The 22,512-nt window shown below is 38.3% G+C and overlaps 1 protein-coding gene across 23 annotated transcripts in view; it reads right to left on the reverse strand.

Moving 5' to 3' along the window:
* The window catches only part of HUWE1 (HECT, UBA and WWE domain containing E3 ubiquitin protein ligase 1), a 216,804-nt gene that overhangs the window by 108,394 nt on the left and 85,898 nt on the right, over positions 1–22,512 (reverse strand). For 20 of the 23 annotated variants that reach the window (XM_064278338.1, XM_064278345.1, XM_064278346.1 and 17 more), the window contains 13 exons: positions 10,765–10,827; positions 8,606–8,683; positions 7,464–7,511; positions 7,308–7,376; positions 6,593–6,692; positions 4,963–5,084; positions 4,519–4,669; positions 4,260–4,387; positions 3,534–3,674; positions 3,231–3,336; positions 1,457–1,597; positions 728–829; positions 188–268 (listed from right to left, as the gene is read on the reverse strand). In XM_064278338.1, coding sequence (XP_064134408.1) covers positions 188–268; positions 728–829; positions 1,457–1,597; positions 3,231–3,336; positions 3,534–3,674; positions 4,260–4,387; positions 4,519–4,669; positions 4,963–5,084; positions 6,593–6,692; positions 7,308–7,376; positions 7,464–7,511; positions 8,606–8,683; positions 10,765–10,827 — 1,330 coding nt within the window. The remainder of the gene's footprint in view (positions 1–187; positions 269–727; positions 830–1,456; positions 1,598–3,230; positions 3,337–3,533; positions 3,675–4,259; positions 4,388–4,518; positions 4,670–4,962; positions 5,085–6,592; positions 6,693–7,307; positions 7,377–7,463; positions 7,512–8,605; positions 8,684–10,764; positions 10,828–22,512) is intronic. The other 3 variants (XM_064278331.1, XM_064278351.1, XM_064278330.1) reach the window with 2 other exon arrangements.

Raw genomic sequence — 22,512 nt, forward strand, 5'->3', positions numbered from 1 at the left:
GACATTCCAGAAGTGGATTATTTATTTGAAACTGAGTTCTGACCTTTCTCTATCATCAGTAAGAAAGATAAATGAATCACACAGTGGACAAATATAAACAGTAAAATCCTCCAAGGATATAAAACACACAGCAATAGCCCTGCCAGAATATTCCAGCTTGGTATAACCAAATATCAACTCCACTTACCTAGGAGGAAGAGTGATGGGCCATAGTATTCTGCATTGCTGATGATGTGTTTCAGGGAGGTAGGCAGAGAACCATCCATCACTAAGAGATGTCAAGGAGAATATGATCAGTCTAGGAGTAGACTGGGTGGGGGACGATGGGGCAATGTTAAATATACCACACACTGGTAAACAAAGTCTGTTTTGATTCCAATCTAATGATTCCTTCTTGTTCTCCCCTCATTTTCTATTATTTATTCCTTGTCCACGGAATAAGCTTTCTAACAGCAGGATCACAAAAGAATAGACACACAGACTGAATCAGGGAGCAAACTGAAAGGGAGCAGAATTGAAAGCTGAAAAAGGGGAAAAAAAGGGCCAATCATTATGAAAAGAGCTAAACCACCCTTAGGCCTAGGAAAGTGATACCAAACAACTAAAAGCTATTTAAAATGGGATTCTCCAATGTCTGCCTCACAAATGGATCGATGTTTGCGAGGTCTTGGCTAAAGGTTTCTAAGAGTCAAACATCCTTCAAAAAAAAGTATCTAGACTCAAATACCATGACGTATGCCATCTGAGAAAGCAGGGTCTTGAATGGCCTTCTTGAGGAAATTCAACATGGATTTGAGAAGTGCTGCTCGTTGTGGAATACACTGGACTCCTGGCAAGGGAGAAACACAAGAGAATTACACCGGATTCAACACTACACTGCAGTGTACTAGGCACATAAAATTTTAAAAGGCCCATATACACTATAAAAAACCCACTAAAAACCCACTGCTGTCGAGTCGATTCCGACTCATAGCGACCCTATAGGACAAAGCAGAACTGCCCCATAGAGTTTCCAAGGAGTGCCTGGCGGATTCGAACTGCCGACCTTTTGGTTAGCAGCTGTAGCACTTAACCTATATAAAAAAAACCTATACACTATATTAAAACTAAAAGACATTCAAACTGAGGTCTCTGGACATTGGAAAGGATACTTAACTAAGCTGTGAATTTGGAAAAATAAATCACACAGGATTGCACAAAAATACAACTAAAATCAAAAGCCTAAGGTAAAAAAAATTACAAAGTAAGTCAATGTGTACACTGTTAGAAAACTATTCAGTGTTATGAAATAGAAATTAATATAAGAAAACTGAACACTACAATGGTGAAGTAGCATGGCACAGTCACAGGAAGCTAACCTCTGTACGTACCACTTTAACTCTTCCCAAAGCTCTTTTCTTCCCTAGTTTAGTAACTCGCTCAGTGTAAAAGACCAGGTATCTACATGTCTACGCACCAGGACGGGGGCCAGGGCCAGAGGAGATACTAGTGCTGCTACTGGAACTCGATGCCCTTAATTCAACATCCAAACGATGCTCCACAGAGACAGATGAGCCTGGACTGCTTTCCATAGTTACATCTGCAACTGAAGTATAAGCTATAATAAAGAAACTAATTAGAATAAAAGGTGCCACCAAAAGATTTTTGTTTTAGACAATCTTTCCCAATAAGATGAGATGAATGATATAGAACTGGAGAATTGACACTGAACTCCAAAATGAAACGTTAGTTTTCCACAAACGGAAAAATATTTAGCACAACTCCACAAGCAACAGAGAAAGGAGGAGAGTTAGGAACAGGAAGAAGAAATAGTTTAGCTTAAGTTAAGCAATAGTTTAGCTTAACTTAGTAAAGAATGTCTACTTTGAGCATTATGCTCTCCTAAGAACTATCAATACAGGATCAAAATGACAACAGCAACTCAAAAGGTTAAACAGGAAACAAAGGGGGCAATGAGTTTATGTTAACGGGGGGAACAATTTGGAAAAGGAGGGTGAGAATGGTTGCAAAACTCAAAGAATGTACTTAATGTTACTGAATTGGACATGTAGAAATTGTTAGATTAGTGTATGTTCTGTTGTGTATAGTCTCAACAATAACAATAAATTATAAAACAAACAAACAAAAAAACCCTACAAAAAAAGTCCTACAATATTTCTTGCCCACCAAATAGGGAGAAAAAAAAATTTTTAATTGGTAATTTCATATACTACTGGTGGGTAGTAGATAGTATGTAGAGCTAGCTATTTGGGAGGTTAACTTAATAATACATATAAAAAGCATTAAAACATCAACTTGCAATATACTGGTATGAAAGGAGGTCTATGATACACCGAATGAATTACACAAGTTGAACAGTATGTACGTGATCTCAACTTCATGTTATAAAATACTACACACTTATGTAAAAAAAAAAATGCATAAAAAAGCCCAGAACGAACCACATCAAATAATAGCTATGGTAGGTGGTGGTAAGCATTCATTTTTACCTTACACATCAGAATAAAATATTTTTAAGTTATTGGGTATAACATACACTATCATTTCTAACATTTTAGAAAATATAGCAAATCTTAACTGGTGATAAACTACTTTTTACATTTTGAAATACTTCCAATTTTTTTATACACGTATAAACATACATGCATATGTCTATTTATGTACGGTAAAAAATTTACATACTTATGGTTTTATAACATGTTTGTCACTGAATATTTTTTTCTAAGAGTACATCAGGATTACTTGGACTGGTTGTCAAAAATGCTGATTTCCTGGGCTCTATTTGCAAACTTTTTGAAGCAAACATTATAGGAGTCTCAATCTTTAGCAAATACTCTTAATTTCTTCTTATGCCCACAAGACGGTATCCTGATCTCATGGAGCTTACATTTTAGTGGGAATAAGAAGATAATGAACCAATAAATAAGAAAACATCAATTAAGTGATGAAATAAAACAGATTAACATCAGAGTGATTACAGACTTTATTGAAGCTCTACCATCTGTTCCACTTACCATCTCTTTCCAACAATTTGTACTTTCATTTTTGAATTATCCTTCTAAAACACAACTCACAAATCACTTATGTAGAAAAATTATTTTCATGTTGCTGTTGAAAATAGTACTTAAGTCAGTTGTGTACTTTAGAATTTATGAGGAAAAAATCAAAATTGGGGTAGGATAATAGGAAATTCTCAAGCACAAAAAATCGATTTAAGAACTGTTAATTACCATCCATATCAGTTTCCATCTCTTCTCCTTCTTGTATAGTACTGGGTCTCTGGATCTTTGGCTTGATCACAAATGGACATTCTTTTCGGCACAAATCTACTTCATGCTACAACCAAGGGAAAGTTAATAAGAAAACCCTGTGTACATTCTCATGATTAAAAACAGTTATAATGGGAGAATACCCCAAGATTATAGAATTGGTTTCTAGAAATTGACTAAGATGGCTCTTTAGGGTTCTTGAGATAATTCCTAGACTCTCACTGGGTATAAAGTCTATGTAAAGTGCTCCTTGTATAATACTACCTCAAGTCTGTAAATGAAAATAGACAGCCCACTATGGGATTGAAAAGCTGCCATGTCCAGGTTGGTGATGAGGTCAACCACTCTGACGGCTCTGGTGACAAATGTAATCTGGTCTTGTTCATCACCAAGAAACTTTATGACCTGTCAGAGAAAGGAAAAGAGGCAAGAACAATCAACTAAAAAGACACAAGCTGTAAATAATGTATTCTTTTGGAAACATGCAGTCTGGGGCCTCAGTGAGGCAGCACCACACAGAGAAAGAACATGTGTTTGATTTTTGGTGCTTGGCAAATGATAACTCTGGGACTTTGGAGACTCACCCTCCTCTGAGGCAATGGAGATATCATTTACTTTGCAGGATTAAATCAAATATTTAGGGAAAAAAAGCCGATACCCAGTGCCCAGCATATGGTAAAGGCTATTACCACCCTAGCACAATTTACAAAGTACCTTGATATACATTTTCCTCAGGGTCATGCCTGAGCTTATGATAGGATGTGGCAACATCTTCACTAGTACCTGGGCCTTCTGACTACCATACCATGCCAGACTGCAATCAATTCTTAATAATGGAGACAGCTGGTCCTAAAAGCTGTTAATGAGTTAACTAGAATGGTATGCTTTCTTATGCTATCTGCTCTCCCCATAAACCATTTCAAACTTGCAACTCTACACCTTCTCTTAATTTTCTCACAAATGCTTAAAGGAATAAAAAAAGTAGAGTACCTTTAGTAAGGCTTCCATCATTCCACAGGAGACCAAGGCTTCACCACCAGCATCGTAGCTGGCCAGATGGTATAAAAAAGAGAAAAGGGCAGTGGCAAACTGGTGAGGGTATGGATCCATGGAAGGATCTGCAAGGGAAGTTGGGAGAAGCAGAGAAAGCAACCTCAGAACCTGGTGTTTAGTTGGCAGGATATTAAAACCAGAAAAGCAAAGGGGTGGTGTCCTCTTCTTGCCTAGGATAATCACCATCAAAACTTACCAATCATGGCCTGTATACAGTTCCGCACCAGTACAGGCAAAAATCCATGGTAGGAGGCAGTTCCAGTACAGTCAATAATACTGCTGAGTTTAGGAGTTCTCTCCAAGTGGACAATTGATGTTAACGTCCGTAAAGAAGCAGCTTTAATCTCCTATGATAACAGAAGATAAATATAGAATGTGTCAAATAAGAAGTAAAGACTAAGTGGCTAATACCTCAAACTCTAAAATTTAAGTTATTACACTGGCAATTGCTTGGGGAGACAGAGGTCTGTTGAGTCTAACAGTGAAATCTTTTTCTGCTTAACACCTGAAAAGGAAGAAGAAAAAAAAGGGGGGGGGGGCAAGCTTCTCTCTTAGGGTTCATGACAAACCCTTGAGGAAAATCAAAAGGCAAATACCCCACGAGCCTGATACTCAGAGGACAGAATTAACAGATACCTACCATAAGCTGCTTATCCGTTATCTGAAGGACATCTACCAACTCCTCTATCAATCCATTATACAAGATACTATTTGCTGACTCCTGCAAGGCATTGGAATACACTGCAAAAGGAGAAACAAACACTTTAGGCAAGAAGGCAGTGGTCAAGCCACTGCCAAATGACAAACCTTTTGGCATCTACTGGTTCTGGGGAAGAATTCCCTACCAACCAGCACTGGAGAACAGAATCACTGAATTTCATAGGATCTAATCAACTATGGTGATAAGCTCTAAGTACCCACCAAAATCAATTCCCCTTATTAACAGTATTGATGGTCTTGGATAAGGATTCTGGGGGATGGAAGTTAAGTAGGAAAGTATAATGAAGAGTTAACTTTTCATAATATCATTACTTGAGATAATTCCACTATGCCTTGGACATACAAAGACATCCATTTTAGTCTCTTCATATGCTTCTGTTTTTCACTATAAATACTATTAAAGGCTGTAGAACAGAATTTATGGACTAAGTCAGAAATTTGTGTGACACTGGAATGTCACTTCGGAATGCATATAATACAATTTCAATGAATCCCAGATAGGTAATATTGCACATAGTCCCCCGAAGTGCAAGGTAATGGGACTTAAGTAGATTTAGTTTTCAACAAACATTTCTTGAGCACATACTAACATGCAAGAAATTATGCTAGGTATGAACACAAATACAAGTCTAAGAGTTTCACTTCAAAGAGCTTATAGTTTAAAAGAGGAGAAAAACAAGTAATAATAGCAACAGCTACCATTTTACATCTTCTATGTGCCTAAAAAAAATTTTTTTTTTTACGTGCCTAGTCTGTGGATTATAGGTTCTCATTTACTCCTCAGAGAAGCCTATAAAGTAAGTAAGCATTGTACTATTATAAAACAAGGAAACTGAAGCTAAGAGGATAAATACATGGCTAATAAAATCTGCAGAACTAGGGTGAGAGCCCAGGATTGATCCTAAAACCAATGCCCTTTCCATTTCACCATACCGTAGTAAAAGAAGTTAATGTACAGTACTGACTACTTAATAAATACTTTTGGACTTATTTCAAAATTATACCCCTGAAGAGATGAGAGATGGGAGAAGAGGAAGATGAAATGGCAAGAAGACGACTGAGGCCAAGGGGAGATGACAACCTACAAATCCTTAAAAAAAAAAAAAAATCAAGGCTAAACCCATGTGATACGTTAATAAGAATCACATCTCCTCTTTCTTGTTCAACATTAAGGAATTAAAAAATGATGAATGAATATGGTGAATACTAGGAATGCAATTTTACAATTTAGGTAGCTACCTATTGTTGTTAGGTGCTGTTGAGTCGGTTTCAACTCATAATGCCCCATGTGACACAGTAAAACTGCCCCATAGGGCCTTTTATGGAAGCACATGGTCAGGTTCCCCCCGGCAGAGTTGCTGGGTGGGTTTGAACCGCCCACTTTTTGGCTAGCAGCTCAGCGCTTAACCACGGCGCCACCAGGGCACCTTAAGTTGCTGCTTAGGTGTCTATAATAAGTACCTCATAGCAACAAAGACGATTGCAGTTCAGAGGAAATCAAGTCCAAATTGTCCAACCACAGTCTGTTAATTAAACTGTTCTTCTCTTACCTAATATAGATATTGCATGCAGTCTGGCCTGAACAGCTTGCAATCGCTTCCTGTGATTAGAAAAGCCATGAGCCAGCCGGATATGTGTGAATAACAACATCTGTAAAGAGAGAAAAACCTACATTAGGAAACAAATGGAAAAGGTGAATATTCCTTTTGATGGCTAAATCTTACCTGTTGGGCTATTTGGAAGAATGGTTTATTGTTGCTATTTGTTAAGGTATCAAACAGAATTGGTTCCATTCTGAGGTTCACTGACAAAATGGGAACAAGAAAACAAAGAGACTTCTAATATCCCAACGTAAGCCAACAACTGTCATTATACTGAGAGGCAACAAATAGGGGACATTTGGCAAGAGTTTTGATTGTTATGAATCAATTAAATATTTGATTACTGCCACACTAAGCAGAAAAAAAATAACAACTAAATTTTTTCTCCTTTGGTATCCAAAATGCTGAGAAAGTTTCCACTTATTGGATATCTGCCATATGTTGGGCTGTTTATGTTTTTCTCAAACTCTACTAAGAACCTAGGTAGTTATTAACTATTGGCCTCATAAAAGATGAGGAAACTAAGGCTCAGAGAGGCTTATCAGTCCATGGTCTGACTCCAAAGTTAAGTTCTTTCTACTATGTCATCTCCCACTCCACCACCTATCACTAGCCTATGTAGATAACAATTACACCTTTTCGATATTATTAGGACATATCATACCTGCTTATCCTTAGGAATGCTGTACATTTTGGTAAGAGATTCCATGATTTCAGAAGGGCTTTCTGAAATCTACATTACAATAAATAAACCACAGTTAGGAAATAAGAAATTAACCAAATGTTTAAAAACTAGCCAAGAGTCAAAGATTCCTCTTACCTTGTCAAGTTGTTCTATGTGAATATAATGTAGTGTGTTGCTAGTTGTCTGAAATTTAAAAAAGAGAGATGTTAGAAGTCACTGAATACCTTAGCTTCTCAGCTGTATGACTACAAGAGCTATCCAAAAATCAACATGCCACCCTAGATTGAAGTCTAATTGAATGCTCTTAAAATCAACATAACTTTAGAGTCTCCAAGAACACTCATTTTATATATGCAATCTTCTCAGGAAAAGTTCTTTAAAACCACAGTACCAAAACATATAAAACACATAGTCAGGCACGTTTCATATTCTTTGTTCACTTTTCAACCCATCACTGACTCGATCCCCACAGTCTTTGTATTCATGGCAAAGGCAATCCACAAAACAGTTTCTCTATAAATATGCATGAGTTGTTTTCAAAGCGCCATTAACCTAGAAAGATAGTGATGGTTGTTATTATTTGCTTTATTGTAGCAGAAGCAAAAAAAAAAAATCTTACTTACTACACTACTACTAAACCAAACTGAATTTTGGTACTTCCCCAAATGACCAGATAATTTAGGCAGGACTTTATAAGCAATCTATGGATAGAGTCTTCTTATACAAACCAAAAAAACCAAGCCCACTGCCGTCGAGTTGATTCCGACTCATAGCCACCCTATAGGACAGAGTAGAACTGCCCCATAGTTTCCAAGGAACGCCTGGCGGATTCAAACTGCTGACCTTTTGATTACCAGCTGTAGCACTTAACCACTATGCCACCAGCGTTTCCAGAGACTTCTTATAAGCTAGCTTAAGTCTTCAACTAGAGAAATCTGAGCCGTCATTATTCAGACTATCACTTACATCTAGGATTTCCAGCTGAGACTGTGAGAAGAATTTACAAGTTACAATGGTGTCCCACAAATGGAGTCCTGCCTTTTGGTAGTCTCAACATAAGTAAGACCCAAACCTATCAGAGCTGGGCATGCAATGAACACTTGTTCCTGAGAAGCTGCTAGAGATAGCTAGTTGGGAGCAGGGTGATGGAGACGGAAATTCATGCACAACAATGTAGCTCAAAACCATTCCCTCATTTAATGGAAGAGTCCTAGAAAAATCAACTCCAGTTATAGTAGATTGTAAACCCCATCAGAACAAGCCTGAATGAGACTTACCTTTTTCTCGATTTTGACCTCGGCCCCAGGGTCTGCGTAAAATTCAAAGTGTAGTGTAGTTGCACTGGGTGGGTATTTCTGTATATAAAGCACGTGAAAGAATCAGATACCGAGCTTCAACTGATTACAGACAAAGTAAATGCCACAGAAAGCCCTCTAAACTCAGAATCTCCCCATAATATCCCAGTCACTTGTCCAACTCAATGTGGTAGCACCATGAGCAGTGTAGTAAGCAGCCACAGTGCATTTACTTCTTATTTTAACAGGGCTCAAGCAGGCTAAGACTTGTAAGAAAACAGATTCAGGAGGGTGGAATCCAGAGCTCCAAAACTTTCTGTATTTCTTACTTATAAGTAACTAGTTTATCTTTCTATCAAAAGATCAATTTTGACTGTAGGTATTCTCAAGGGGGAAATGAAGGGCAAGTCTGCCAAGCAGTAATGAATAAAAAATCCAAGAAAAGATGGAGGATAAATACCAGGATCTATGTACCAGGTGGCACAGTGGTTAAGAGTTTGGCTGCTAACCAAAACGTCGGCAGTTCGAATCCACCAGAAGCTCCTTGAAAACCCTACGGAGCAGTTTTACCTTGTCCTATAGGGTCACTATGATTTGGAATTGACTCGACAGCAACAGGCTTCGACTTTTTTTTAAGATACCAGGTAAAGAATGGAAAAAGACATTCTTATGAAAATGTTAGTGTTTCCACTAACCTTCTGGAATATTTTACTTAAACTATGCCTCACTGACATATCTTCATAATTCCTCTAATACTCCCCCCTTCCATACTATTCTATGCCACTTTTCATGGTATCCAACTGCTTTTCTGTACAGATAGACACCACACCAAAATAAACCAGACCCTGACAACACATCCTCTTTAATTCTAGAAAAGCAACATGACAAAATAAGCTCAGAACAGCATGACCATTAAAATGTCTTCTTGAAAGAAACTGGTAACAGTGGTTGCCTCTGGGAATGGACAGCTTATTGTATACCTGTTTATACTATCTGAATTTTTTAAGCATTGTGTATTACTTCCTTTTAAAGTATACATTTTATTTTTAAAATTTCTCCTGGAACATTTAATCTCCTGAAGACTAAAATTCTTACGCCATATACAAACCTCAAAAAATAAAAGGATGTGTGACTTATTTACACAGGCTGGGACCAAAATGGGTAATAGACATCATTGTATATACAAGCCTAGTACAGGATATCATACTGTTTTTTTCCAAGGGACAAAAAACAAGCTTGACAAAGAGGCTCAAAATTAACCCACTAAGCTTTAAGATGAAAAATCATGTCCTCAGAATTAGAATTCCAAACTCAGAATACCCTTTAATATTTATGTAGTTTCGATTATTAAAGAGACACCACACCTCCCATATTACCTAATACCTAATAAAATGCTCACCAAAGAAAGTATACCAGTAAAGGAGGGAAAGTAACATCCTCTAATTTGTAATTTTCTGTGACTAGAGAAATAGCCATCCTCCTGGGAGGAAAAAGGCTTGCTAAAATACATTCACTAAATCTCAATGCAGCAATTTGTGCTAAACATGACAAAGTGACAAAGAAATGGTACATCTGCTGGGAAACAGAGTTGCTTCTTGGCACAGAATTGTTATAACAAACCCAACTGTGCCTGTGGTTCCAGAGCAGCATATCAGAGCAGAAGGGAGAATGGCCTGAATTCATAACTAAGCACGGGTGAAAGGCATGAACAGGACAGGGCATGAGTGGTAAAAACAAAACATGCACAGGAACATTATTAGTTCTCAGTTATCCCAATGGTAGAACTGCTCTCCAGGCAGCCATTTCTAAATTATGCCATACTCTCCAGGGACCCAACAGTTCTAGTGGAAGAATACAAGCAAATGTACTTCCTAGGATCTTACATTCACTTTCAAACTGATTAAACAGGTGCAGTTCCCTGCCCAAGAGTTGGACTGGTTAAGATAAGCAGGCACATATACTGTTTCTCTGAGATTCTTCATCTATCACGAACACACTGAGGGCTGATGTATTTCTAGATTGTTGCCTAGGGTTTGCTACATCTCAATTGATCTTAGGCTCCTCGAGGGTCCTTGATGTAAAGTGGCAACTTTAAATGGCATTATGTCCAAAAGGCACTCATATCCCAAAGAGTTACTTACCATCATATGCAAGTCTCTGCAACATTCTGCAAGTCCAAAGCCATTCTCTTTTCCACCCCAGCTCTTAGAAAAGGAAAAAAGACAATGTTAAGACAGTGCTTATGATAATTTCATGTACAAAATACTTAAGAGTAGGTGGCTGCCTAGAGAATAGTGTTGAAAAGACTCATGAGAGAAAGAAGGCCAAACAGTAGTATCTCCCAAAGACTCAAAAATTTCATGAGCAAAACCAAGTTATTGACATGCTATGTTTCTACATTTAAAGCATATTCATAAAATTACACTACAAAATATTTCACTGCTTTACCCTCAAAAATCTTTTATTTCATGCCTTTCAAATGTTCTTTTTTTAAACAAGGAGAACAAAACCAATGAATTCAAGGTGAAGGTCAAAAAAGAGAGAGTAAATACAAGCAAGGACTAAAGACTCAAGGCAAGACGGTCTACATAAAGGTGATTTCTCCACTGGCATCAATTCCACTTTTCTGGGAAGATGTTACTGGCAAGAATACAAACAGCAATTGTCAGTCATTGATTTCCACATGCCTGCAGTCATGCTTGCTGACACCTTGGTCTTGCCCCAACAGGTCTTAATTACCTAACCATGCTTTCCATGCTCTGCCTGCACACCTTATTCCATAGGGTGGAATCACACGCTCTCCAGTTCCTCTCTTTTTGACACGAGCTGGGTTGCAAAGCAGAAGATTCTGCCTTATTTATTAGTATTGCACCTTTATATCACAAAGTGTAAGAACTCATCAACAGCCATCCCTGAGATAATGGTTCAATCACACAGTATTACTGGCTTCCATATTCTAAACTCCACTCACACAGTCTTGCTCACTAACCAGCCTGCATCATTAGTTAGTTGTCTAGCACTTAACCATTTGTGCAAGCCAGAGGCAAACAATAAGCAAACTGAAAAGCTTGGGAGAAAAGGCGTGAGATGCTTTGGGGAATAAGGGCTTTGAAAAGCTCCCACATATTCCTAGGAATCTACAAGGCCATACACAGGCCCAGGGCTGGATGCATGCTCAGAAGAGACCTGTGAAAGCCCTAAATTTTCGCCTCTGACTGACCTTTTAAGCCTCTGTACAACCAGGAAGTGAAGGCTAAGGCCAAGTGGTAAACTTCCTGGCTAAATGTTGAAGGCGTGCTCCAACATATACACAGAGCCCAATCTACAAAGACTTTTTTTTTTTTTGGAGTTCCAGGCATTTAAGGAAATCTGTTGAATCACTAGATGACCATTAAGCTAACCAGACTTCAATGGCCACACACAACAAATACAGACTTCATTAAATTAGTACAGAAAAGTCAAAAAACAAACAACTGCAACAAGCAGCAACAACAAACCCTGGGGAGGGGCAAGAATATGATTTCTACAGTTACTATAACATTCAAAACGTCCACTTTTCAACAAAAAATTATGAGGCATGCAAGGAAACAAGAAAATATGGTCCATATACAGGGAAGAATAAATTAACAGAAACTGTCCCTGAGGAACTCCAGAAACTGGACTTACTAGACAAGGACTTTAAATCAACTATTATAAATATGTTCACAGAATTAAGAAAACCATAAGAACGATGTCCCATAAAATACAAAATACCAATAAAGAGATAGAAATTGTGAAGAAAAAAAAATTCTGAAGCTGAAAAGTAAAATAACTGAAATGAAAATTTTACAAGAGGAATTCAACAGCAGATTCGAGTAGGTAGAAGAATTAGCAAACTTAAAGATAGGCCAAGTGAGATTATCCATTCTGAAGAGCATGGAAAAAGAAAGAAAAGAAAATTGAACAGAGCCTAAGAGACCCGTGGGACACCATCAAGCGTACCAACATACACATTATGGGAGTTCCAGGAGAGAAAAGAGAAAGAGGCAGAAAATACTTAAAGAAATAGTGTGTAAAAACTCTAATCTGATGAAAGACATGAACCAACACATCCAAGAAGACCAATGAACCCCGAGTAGAATAAAATCAGATTCACACTGAGACCATTGTATTCAAACTGCTGAAAGAAAAAACTAAAACCTGTCAACCAAGAATTTTATATCCAGCAAAATTATCCTTCAAAAATGAAGGAGAAACTAAGACATTGTCAGATAAACAAAAGCTGAGGCTTTCATTGCTAGCAGACCTGTCCCACAAGAAACTGGGAGTCATTCAGGATGAAATGAAAAGAAGACTCAAATCCACACAAAGAAATACAGTAATAAAACTATGGATATAAATTAAAAAGCCAGTACTAGCACACTTTTCCAAAGACCAGGCTGTTATGCAAAAATCAGCACTATGTGAAAATGGAGGATGACCATAACAGATCACAAACTGAAGGATGACTACGTCATTATATAACTGCCAAATTATATCATTCCATAACTGCCAAACCACTGAGAATCATGGCCCAGCCAAGTTGACACATAACCTTAACCATCACAGCCAGCATTATTTTCACCTCGAACCTCAGCGTTTGTTATTGCCAGAAGTATGTTGCTAATGTGCAAAATAGTCAGATGATAGTTTTTTTTAACTATTGTCATAAATGCAAAATGCCAGATATAGTCAATAAGTTAGGAGGAGGTCTACTATTGAAACTAAATTGGTATTAAATTAAACTAGCTTGTTATATATTAAGATGTTAATTGTAGTTCAAACACCAAGAAAATAACTAGACAAAAGATAAGACTTCAACAACACTATGAACCAACTACATAGAACACTCTGCCCCACAACAGCAGAATACACATTCTTTTCAAGTGCACACAGAACATGCTCAATGTAGACTGTATGTTAGGCCACAAAAAAGTCTCAATAAATTTAAAAAGATGAAATCTTACAAAGTATCTTCGCCAAACACAAAGGAATGAAATTAGAAATCAGTGCAGAAGTAAATTTGGAAAATTCACATATAAGTGGAAATTAACACATTCTTAAATAATCAATGCATCAACAAAGACATAAGGAAATTAGAAATACTCTGAAATAAATTAAAATGAAAACACAACATACCAAAACTTATGGAAGGCAGGGAAAATAGAGCTCAGAGAGAAATTTATAGCTATAAATGCCTATATTAAAAGAAAGATTTGAAATCAATAACCTAACCTTCCACCTTAGGAAAAGGAAAGAGCACACTAAACCCACAACAAGCAGCAGCAAAGAAGTAATAAAGATTAGAGCAGATATAAACAAAATAAGAGAATACAAAAATAGAATTAACAAAGACAAAAGTTGATTCTTTGAAGGTATCAACAAAATCAACAAATCGTTTTAGACTGATCATGAAAAAAAGATGTATGCTCTTGCTTATGCTCGTTCTTTCTTTATAAATACATAGCACCTGCTGCTAAATATGGACAAATATTGATTGTAGTATTATTTACAATAGAAAAATATTAGAAATAACCCAAAATATGTGAAATGCCAAGTAAACTGAGGTACCCATATAATGGCATAATTTGACAATATTTAAAATATTCTCACACAGAAGGTATAAAATCATATTGTAATGGAAACAATCTCTTCTGTCTTGGTTTCATTCCTGAAAAGAACTTGCCCACCCCAAAACCCACTGCTGTCAAGTCAATTCCAACACAGAGCGACCCTAAAGGACAGAGGAGCTCTGCCCTATAGGGTTTCCAGGGAGCGGCTGGTGAATTTGAAATGCTGACCTTTTGATTAGCAGCCGAGCTCTTAACTACTACGCCACCAGGGCTCCTGCCTTCCCCAAAGAACATAAAAACATGCAGTTATACATTCTTTCAATGTTCCTATAGCTTCATGTTTTTAACATTCAACTTTCACTACATCTTAATTTTATCAGCCAGTTGTTTCAATACCATTTATTAATTCACCTTTTACTGTTAGTCTGAAATGCCACCTTTACCACAGATTCAATTTTTATATGTAACTGGATTAGTTTCTGAACTCAATTGGTCAAACCCACTGTTATTCCATCATTTTGTTTATTATCACTTTATAAAAGGGATAATACATAATAGGATAAATACTTCCTCAATATATGTCCAAGATATTCTTGGCTTGTCTCAGGATTTCCAGTGAAAAAACAGGGAATGTGGTGAATATCATAAGGATAAGGCGTGATGCTACATAGAACAGACAGGTTAAGTCAAACAAAGGATTTCATTCTGTAAGGCAGAATAAACTTGAAGGAGTGTACATGTGCACAATTAATTCCTTTTTTCTTCTCTTGTTCCAGTTGATTGCTTTAGATTATTTCTACTACTCTCCATGTCACTCAAAATCTTTCTTGCCAACTGTTATGATCTAATAAAAATCAAGCACCTCTGATAAGTTTTGGTAACCTGGAATTCTTAAAAAACCATGCCAAGACAAACTTGATTCATGAAAGTCTATGATGGTGTTACATTTATATTACCATTGTACTAAATACAAAGACGTATTTCTTACAAAATTATGCAAAGTTAACACGGGGAAACATTTATGTTTTAAGTAAATAAAGCAGGATATAAAATTATATACACCATTGATTTCAGCTACATAAACAAATACGCATAAAATAAAGACTAAGAAATGTATCAAAATAAGAATAGATACATAATTAAGATAAATTTTCTTTGGTACATTTCTAATTTTCTAATACTGACCACATTATTTCAATTATGAGAAAACCTTAGTTTTGCAGTCAACAAGGCCAAGAGATTTGGATAAATCTATGGAACGTTTAAGATTCTAGGCTACTTTTACTAGAGTTGGTACTACTCAGAAGTAACACTAGGTCTTTACCCTTTCTGTTATTATAGATATATATCCTGCCTTCTCGAATACTATAGGGTCGTTATGAGTCGGAATCCATTCGATGGCAACAAGTTCCCCCCCCCCTCAAATACTGAGTAAGCTTATTAAAGAAAAGAACATGTTTTATATTATATCCAGCACAGGGCTGGTCATATACTTCTTGAATAGGATCAACTGGAAGGCTTGGGTATGGACTCTTCAGGAGCCAGGTCACAGGCTGAAACCCATGCCCAAACAACCCCAAACACCTAAAACAGGAAGAGCAGATATTACTGTGAAGTATGCAATAATTCTGCAGAAAGTCATTTGGCCTTTGGTCTTGGTTTCTGAGAGCCAGACCAACACCTAAGGCTAATGAGTGGGGAGCTAACCAGACCAAAGGGGACCAACTGGGGGGTCTGATGTTGACTTAGCCTCATAAGGCATGATGTAATCCATCTGTCATAGCCACTTAGTAAGGTCAATAAAGGCTTTGGAAAACAGAGGCTCAGAGTGGTTGGTGCATAGGAGTGGGTACCACGTCACTCTTTGGGAAATGGAAGCTCTGCACTGCAACCCCTCCCAAACCTCAAGCTATATGTCAGTCTGTACCCTTTTTTTGATATATTAAAGCTGTATGGTGTCTCCCATGAGCTCTCTGAGTTGTTCCAGAGAATTACAGAAACTAAAGGAGCAGGGGGAGCCAGCTGGCCTGAAGCGGAGGGAGTCATATGGATTCTCAGGCCTGTGGCTGGTACCCTGAAGAAAACCCCAGGTTTGGGGCCAGCTAGTCTGAAGTAGAGGCGGACATGTAGACTCCCAAGCTTGTGGCCTGTACCCGCTCACCCAGCCCTGGGTGACTGGAGATGAGTGATAGAAGGGCTGCATGGGCAGCTAGGATCTGAACTAATCAGAGAAGCTGAAATTTCCATAGAGTGCAGCAGGCATGTGGAGTGGGATTTATTATCCACCACACAATTTTATTTCACAATTTATCAGGGGCTAGGAGCCCTCAGGCTTTGTCCAAAAATATGATATGTAATTTCTAAGCCTCACTGTACTCTCCTACCCAGTATACTGTCATATGATTCTGACAATGAAGTAAACAACCAATGAACAGCTATCATCATATCAATCATGCCATAAAGGTATATAATACACCAACCCACTGGACGGGATTTGCTAAAGAAAATGAGTATTCAGGTATCAGGAAAAAGTCCTGATGCTCTTTAAAACAGAACTAAAACATTTTGTAATTTTACCCAATAGGATGGACTAGGTTAGTGGTTCTCAAAAAGTGGACCAGCAGCTCAGTCCAAAGTGTGGACCAAAGTATAGATCAGTATCATTTGGGAACTTGTTAGAAATGAAAATTTTTGTACTTTACTCCAGGCCTACTGAATCAGAAACTGGGGAGGTAGGGGCTTGTAAGCTGGGGAGGCAGAAGAATCTGCATTAATAAAGTGATTCTGATGCATGTTCATGTTTAAGAACCAGTGTACTAGACCTCACAAAGCCATCCAACTGGCTTTTAACTGATTCAACAAATACTCCTAGAGAACTCTCCTGAAATTTTCAGTTCACACATTACAGTTCACATTCACAACGGACCCACATACCGATGACTTAACTGGGTCATTAAAAATTACTGAGAAAAGAGAATACATACAAAATAATTTTTCATAAAAATAAAAACATAACATCCGATGTCTTTTTAAAAACACATTCTCTGAGCCATTTTTAAAAACATGTACAAAAACACAATTAACAAAGAAAACGTACATAAAGATTCAGGAGAAAATACTTGTAACAGATGATGAAGGGCTAATTTATCCAATCTGCTAATTAAAAGGGGTTTTAAAACTGAAAAAACTAACTCAATAAGCAAATGGACAAAAGATACCAATAAATAAAGCACAAGAGGAAATTCAAATTTGAGCACGAAAAGATGTTCAAAGTCACTATTAATCAGGAAAGTGCAAATTAAGGTAGCACTGAGATTTCTGAGACTCCATCATAGAGTTAAAAGTATCAGTAAATAAGAGCATTGTTTGTAACAAAAAAAGGAATGTGCATCAATAGGGAAACAGTTTAATAAAAGACTGACTTACAGCTACACAGGTGACTTAAAGTGATTTTTAACAGTGTTAAGAAAATTAGATGAAGGTTATATATGATCATACATTAGCAATTCAATACAAAAACACTCCCAACACATCAGTATGAGAAGAAGATAAAAATACACACAGGAGACTACAGCTTAGGTTGTGGGGGGATGATCTAAGAGTCTTCTCCAAAAAAAGATTACACTAAAAAAACTATTACGTGACAGCATGTATGATTTACGTAAAATAAAGTACACATATACAGAGTTTTTAAAGGAAACCAAATATAAAAGAGAATACCAAATGTGCTGATACCCAACAATGAAGCTACCATTTATTAAGTACTTTTGATATGACACACATTAACCCTAGGAGTTTTTTTCTATGACATTTTAAGACCTCAGTGAAAAAGAGGAAGACCCTCAACAACGTGGATTTATACAGTGGCTTCAACAATGGGCTCACACATAGCAACAATTGAGAGGATGGCACAGGAGCTGGCAGCATTTCGTTCTGTCATACACAGGGTCGCTATGAGTCAGAACAGACTTGATGGCACCTAACATTTCTTTTTCTTAAAAAAAAAAATCCTCACAACTGGACCAATAAGCAACAAAATGATAAACAGAGAAAAGATTGAAGTTGTCAAGGATTTCATTTTACTTGGATCCACAATCAACACCTATGGAAGCAGCAGTCAGGAAATCAAAAGACACACTGCATTGGGCAAATCTGCTGCAAAGGACCTCTTTAGAATATTGAAAACCAAAGATGTCACCTTAAAGACTAAGGTGCACCTGACCCAAGCCATGGTATTTTCAATTGCATCATATGCACGTGAAAGCTGGACAATGAATAAGGAAGACCGAAGAAGAAATGATGCCTTTGAATTGCCGTGCTGGCGAAGAATACTGAATATACCATGGACTGCCAAGAGAACGAACAAATCTGTCTTGGAAGAAGTACAACCAGAATGCTCCTTAGAAGGATGGTGAGACTGCTTTGGACATGTTGTCAGGAGGGATCAGTCTCTGGAGAAGGACAACATGTTTGGCAAAGTACAGGGTCAGCGGAAAAGAGGAAGAACCTCAACAAGGTGGCTACAACAATGGGCTCCAGCATAACAATGATTGTTAGGATGGCGCAGGAGCGGGCAGTGTTTTGTTCTGTTGTGCATGGGGTCGCTATGAGTCAGAACCGACTCGACGGCACCTAACAACATTTAACTTAATGCTTAACAACTATGAGGTGGTATCAAAATCCCCAATTCACAAATAAATTGAGGTTAATTTGATCTGTTGACAGAACTAGGTCTGATTCCTCCTAAACCCAGGGACCTAACCACATACTAAACACTTAGCATGTACCTGACGTTCTAAGGTTTGTAAATATTATCTTTAAACTTCAAAATCTCCTAAGTCTTTTATTGTAATACCAAAGCATCAAGCATGTAATGTATTACCAAAGACAGCAATATAATATACCTATCAAGACTGCAAATTTTTCAGAACTAGAAATAAACCTTCATTCTATAGATCCTTCAATCCAGAAAAAAGCAGTACACCTGCCAAAGGTAAAAGGAGCCCAAAATGCAAAGGAACAAGATAGTAATAATTTAAGCAATCCTTCCTAATGACAGAATGATCAAAGGGAAGAGCTTGATAATCCTAGACTAAAAACAGTAAGAACAAAAAGGCCACACTTAGTGTACGTAAGCAGGAAATATTAGTATGTGATAATCAGACTAAGTAGGACACTATGGGTGGTGCAAACAGTTAAGCATGCTCAGTTGCTAAGTGCACACTGAAAGGCTGGAGGTGCAAGCCCACCCAGAGGTGCCTTGAAGAACAGCCGAGCAATCCACTTCCAAAAAATCAGCCACTGAAAATATTATTGGTACAATTGTACCCTGACACACATGGAGTTGCCATGAGTCATGGTAACTGGTTATTGCGGCTCTACACAAAGTACCAAATTAACTGTAAAAGGCTGTTCTTCCATCTCTAATATAAAGGTTGTTCCGAAATTTCAAAGCCTTTGGACTGTGTGGGATTTTGTGTGCCAGAATCTGAAGTCTCTTAGATGTCTGTCGTATGTAACATCGTGAATGAGGTCACTGTATTCACTGCATCACTCCTTTAAGCTGTTTTTGTCTGCTTCCGTAAACATTTACAGCCTTGGAAACGCTATGGGGCAGTTCTACTCTGTCCTATAGGGTCACTATGAGTTAGAATCGACTCAACGGCAGTAGGTTTGGTTTTGGTTTGGAGTTGTGTTTAAAACAAAACAAAACAAAACAAAAAACTGCTTTCCTTTCCTTTTTCTATGTTTTAAATAGACTTTTTAGAGAAGTTTTGGGTCTACAAAAGAATTGAGCCAAAGTTCAGTTTCCATATATCACTTTTATCCCTGCGTACTGTCTCCTATTATTACCATCTTGCATTTATTTGTGTGGTATACTTGTTACAACTGAGGGACCAATAAATCAAATCAAACTCATTGCTGACAAGTCAATTCAAACTCATGGGGACCCCATGTGTTACAGAGTAGAACTGTGCTCCACAGGGTTTTCTTGGCTGTAATCTTTACCAAAGCAGCTTGCCCAGCTTCTCTTCTGCGGAGCTGCTAGCAGCCGATGGCAAACCTCTTGCGCCACCCAAGAATTTCTGTTACAAGGAGAGAATAATTTCAATAGAACTTATGCCTCCTGAGAGGCAGTATGGGAGTTCACTTCAGTGCAAGACAGAATCAAGCTATACATACTTTGGAACAGCGATTTTTATGTTTTTCTCCTTTGGGGAGAGGCCTAGGGCCAGGGAGAGACAAACCTGTAAGCACGATTGGGAAGAGGCTGTTACTTCCCTAATAAACCCCGTAATTTTGAGTATGGCCTATGAGTTCTGTGTGGCCACTGCAATGATTTACTGAACTCAGCTGAGAAGTAGAGAGTGTTGTATGATGGATGGTTGGTGTCAGAATTAGTAAAAAATGGCAGAGAGAGGAAGCTTGTCCCGCGTCCGCCTCATGGCAGTCAGCCTTCCGCTGTCCATCTTGGTTCTCCTCCCCCTTTATGGGGGTTGGAGGAGGTTACATACTGCCTTCAAACCATTTTTACACCAGCAAACTTTAATCCAGAGATTTTCATCCCCATTTCTCAAATATTTTCTCTTCTCTGTATTTATTTTCACACACTCTCTAAGACTATTACAAAGGTACTGTCACATTTACTTCTATTTTTCATATCTTCCGGATTTTTATTAGTATTTTCTGTATTTTTATCCTTTTCTGCTTTTTTCTGAGATAGTTTCTCGACCTGATCTTCCAACTCAGTTATTAATTCCTCATCTGTATTAAACCTACTATTTATTCTATCTATTGTGCTATTTATTTCAAATATTATATTCTTCATAGCTAAAATTTCTACTTTTCTGTGCCTGAGGGAAGGGGTAAGGCCCCACAGAGGAGGTGAGTATGAACTGTCTGAAGAGATCTGAGTAAGAGTCTTCCAGGTTATGGGGAGAGGGAGGAGAATCAACCTGAGGGTTCAAGGGGAGCAAAGACCTGGAGACTAGATGACAGAACCCAGCTTGTTCTACTGGGCATGGCTGGAACACTGGAAGTAGGATGGGAGGGAGATGAGGTAGAAAACTGCAGGGCTTATGGGGCCAGGGTCACTGAGGTTGGTGAGGAGAGCCCTGATGGTAACCTCCAGGAGGACAGCAGCTCTAAGGTAGTGCTGGAGGACACCCAGCTCTTTGAAATGAAGAGATCTCCTCCACTTCATGCTCCAGCTAAATCCTTCTTACCTTGAGGCACCTACAGAAGGTCCCTCCTTTCTTTCCTGGGGAGGAAGTTAAGTGGAGAAAGGGAAAGAGACTTGGACCCAGAAAAGGAACCCTAGAGACCTTGTGATTAGATGTGGAGGACGAAGGAAGGAGGGGAGTTCAAGTAAGGCAGAGGAGTAGAGGAAGGGAGTCATCATGGAGGCAGAAGTCTGTGCATGAGAAAGATGGTGGGAGGGGATGCTCCAAAAGTCTGCCTTTGAGCAGAAGACCCTAACCTAGGAGGAGGTTTGGGAGCTGCGCCTAATCTAGGGGGTGGTTTAGGAGTTGAGGTTCTCCCAAAGGTACACAGAGACGTGTTAAAGAATCGGAAGCAATCTGGTGCCCATCCTCGGAGAGCGTTGTTGTTGTTAGGTGCCGTCGAGTTGGTTCCGACTCACAGCAACCCTATACACAACAGAATGAAACACTGCCCGATCCTGTGCCATCCTCACCATTAATTGTTTCTATGCTTGAGCCCATTGATGCAGCCACTGTGTCAATCCACCTCTTTGAGGGTCTTCCTCTTTCCTGCTGACCCTGTACTCTACCAAGGATGATGGCCTTCTCCAAGGACTGATCCCTCCTGACAATATGTCCAAAGTATGTGAGATGTAGTCTTGCCATCCGTGCTTCCAAGGAGCACTCTGGTTGTACTTCTTCCAAGACAGATTTGTTCGTTCTTTCGGCAGCCCATGGAATATTCGATGTTCTTCTCCAACACCACAATTCAAGGGTGTCAATTCTTCGGTTTTCCTTATTCACTGTCCAATTTTTGCATGCATATGAGGTGACTAAAAACACCATGGCTTGGGTCAGGCGCACCTTAGTCCTCAAGGTCACATCTTTGCTTTTCAACACTTTAAAGAGGTCTTTTGCAGCAGATTTGCCCAATGCAATGCATCTTTTGATTTCCTGACTGCTGCTTCCATGGGTGTTGATTGTGGATACAAGTAAAATGAAATCCTCAAATCTTTTCTCCATTTATCGTGATGTTGCTTACTGGTCCAGTTGTGAGGACTTTCTTTATGTTGAGGTGCAATCCATACTGAAGGCT

Source organism: Loxodonta africana, chromosome X (assembly GCF_030014295.1).
Source record: "Loxodonta africana isolate mLoxAfr1 chromosome X, mLoxAfr1.hap2, whole genome shotgun sequence".
Classification (NCBI taxonomy): Eukaryota; Metazoa; Chordata; class Mammalia; order Proboscidea; family Elephantidae; genus Loxodonta; species Loxodonta africana.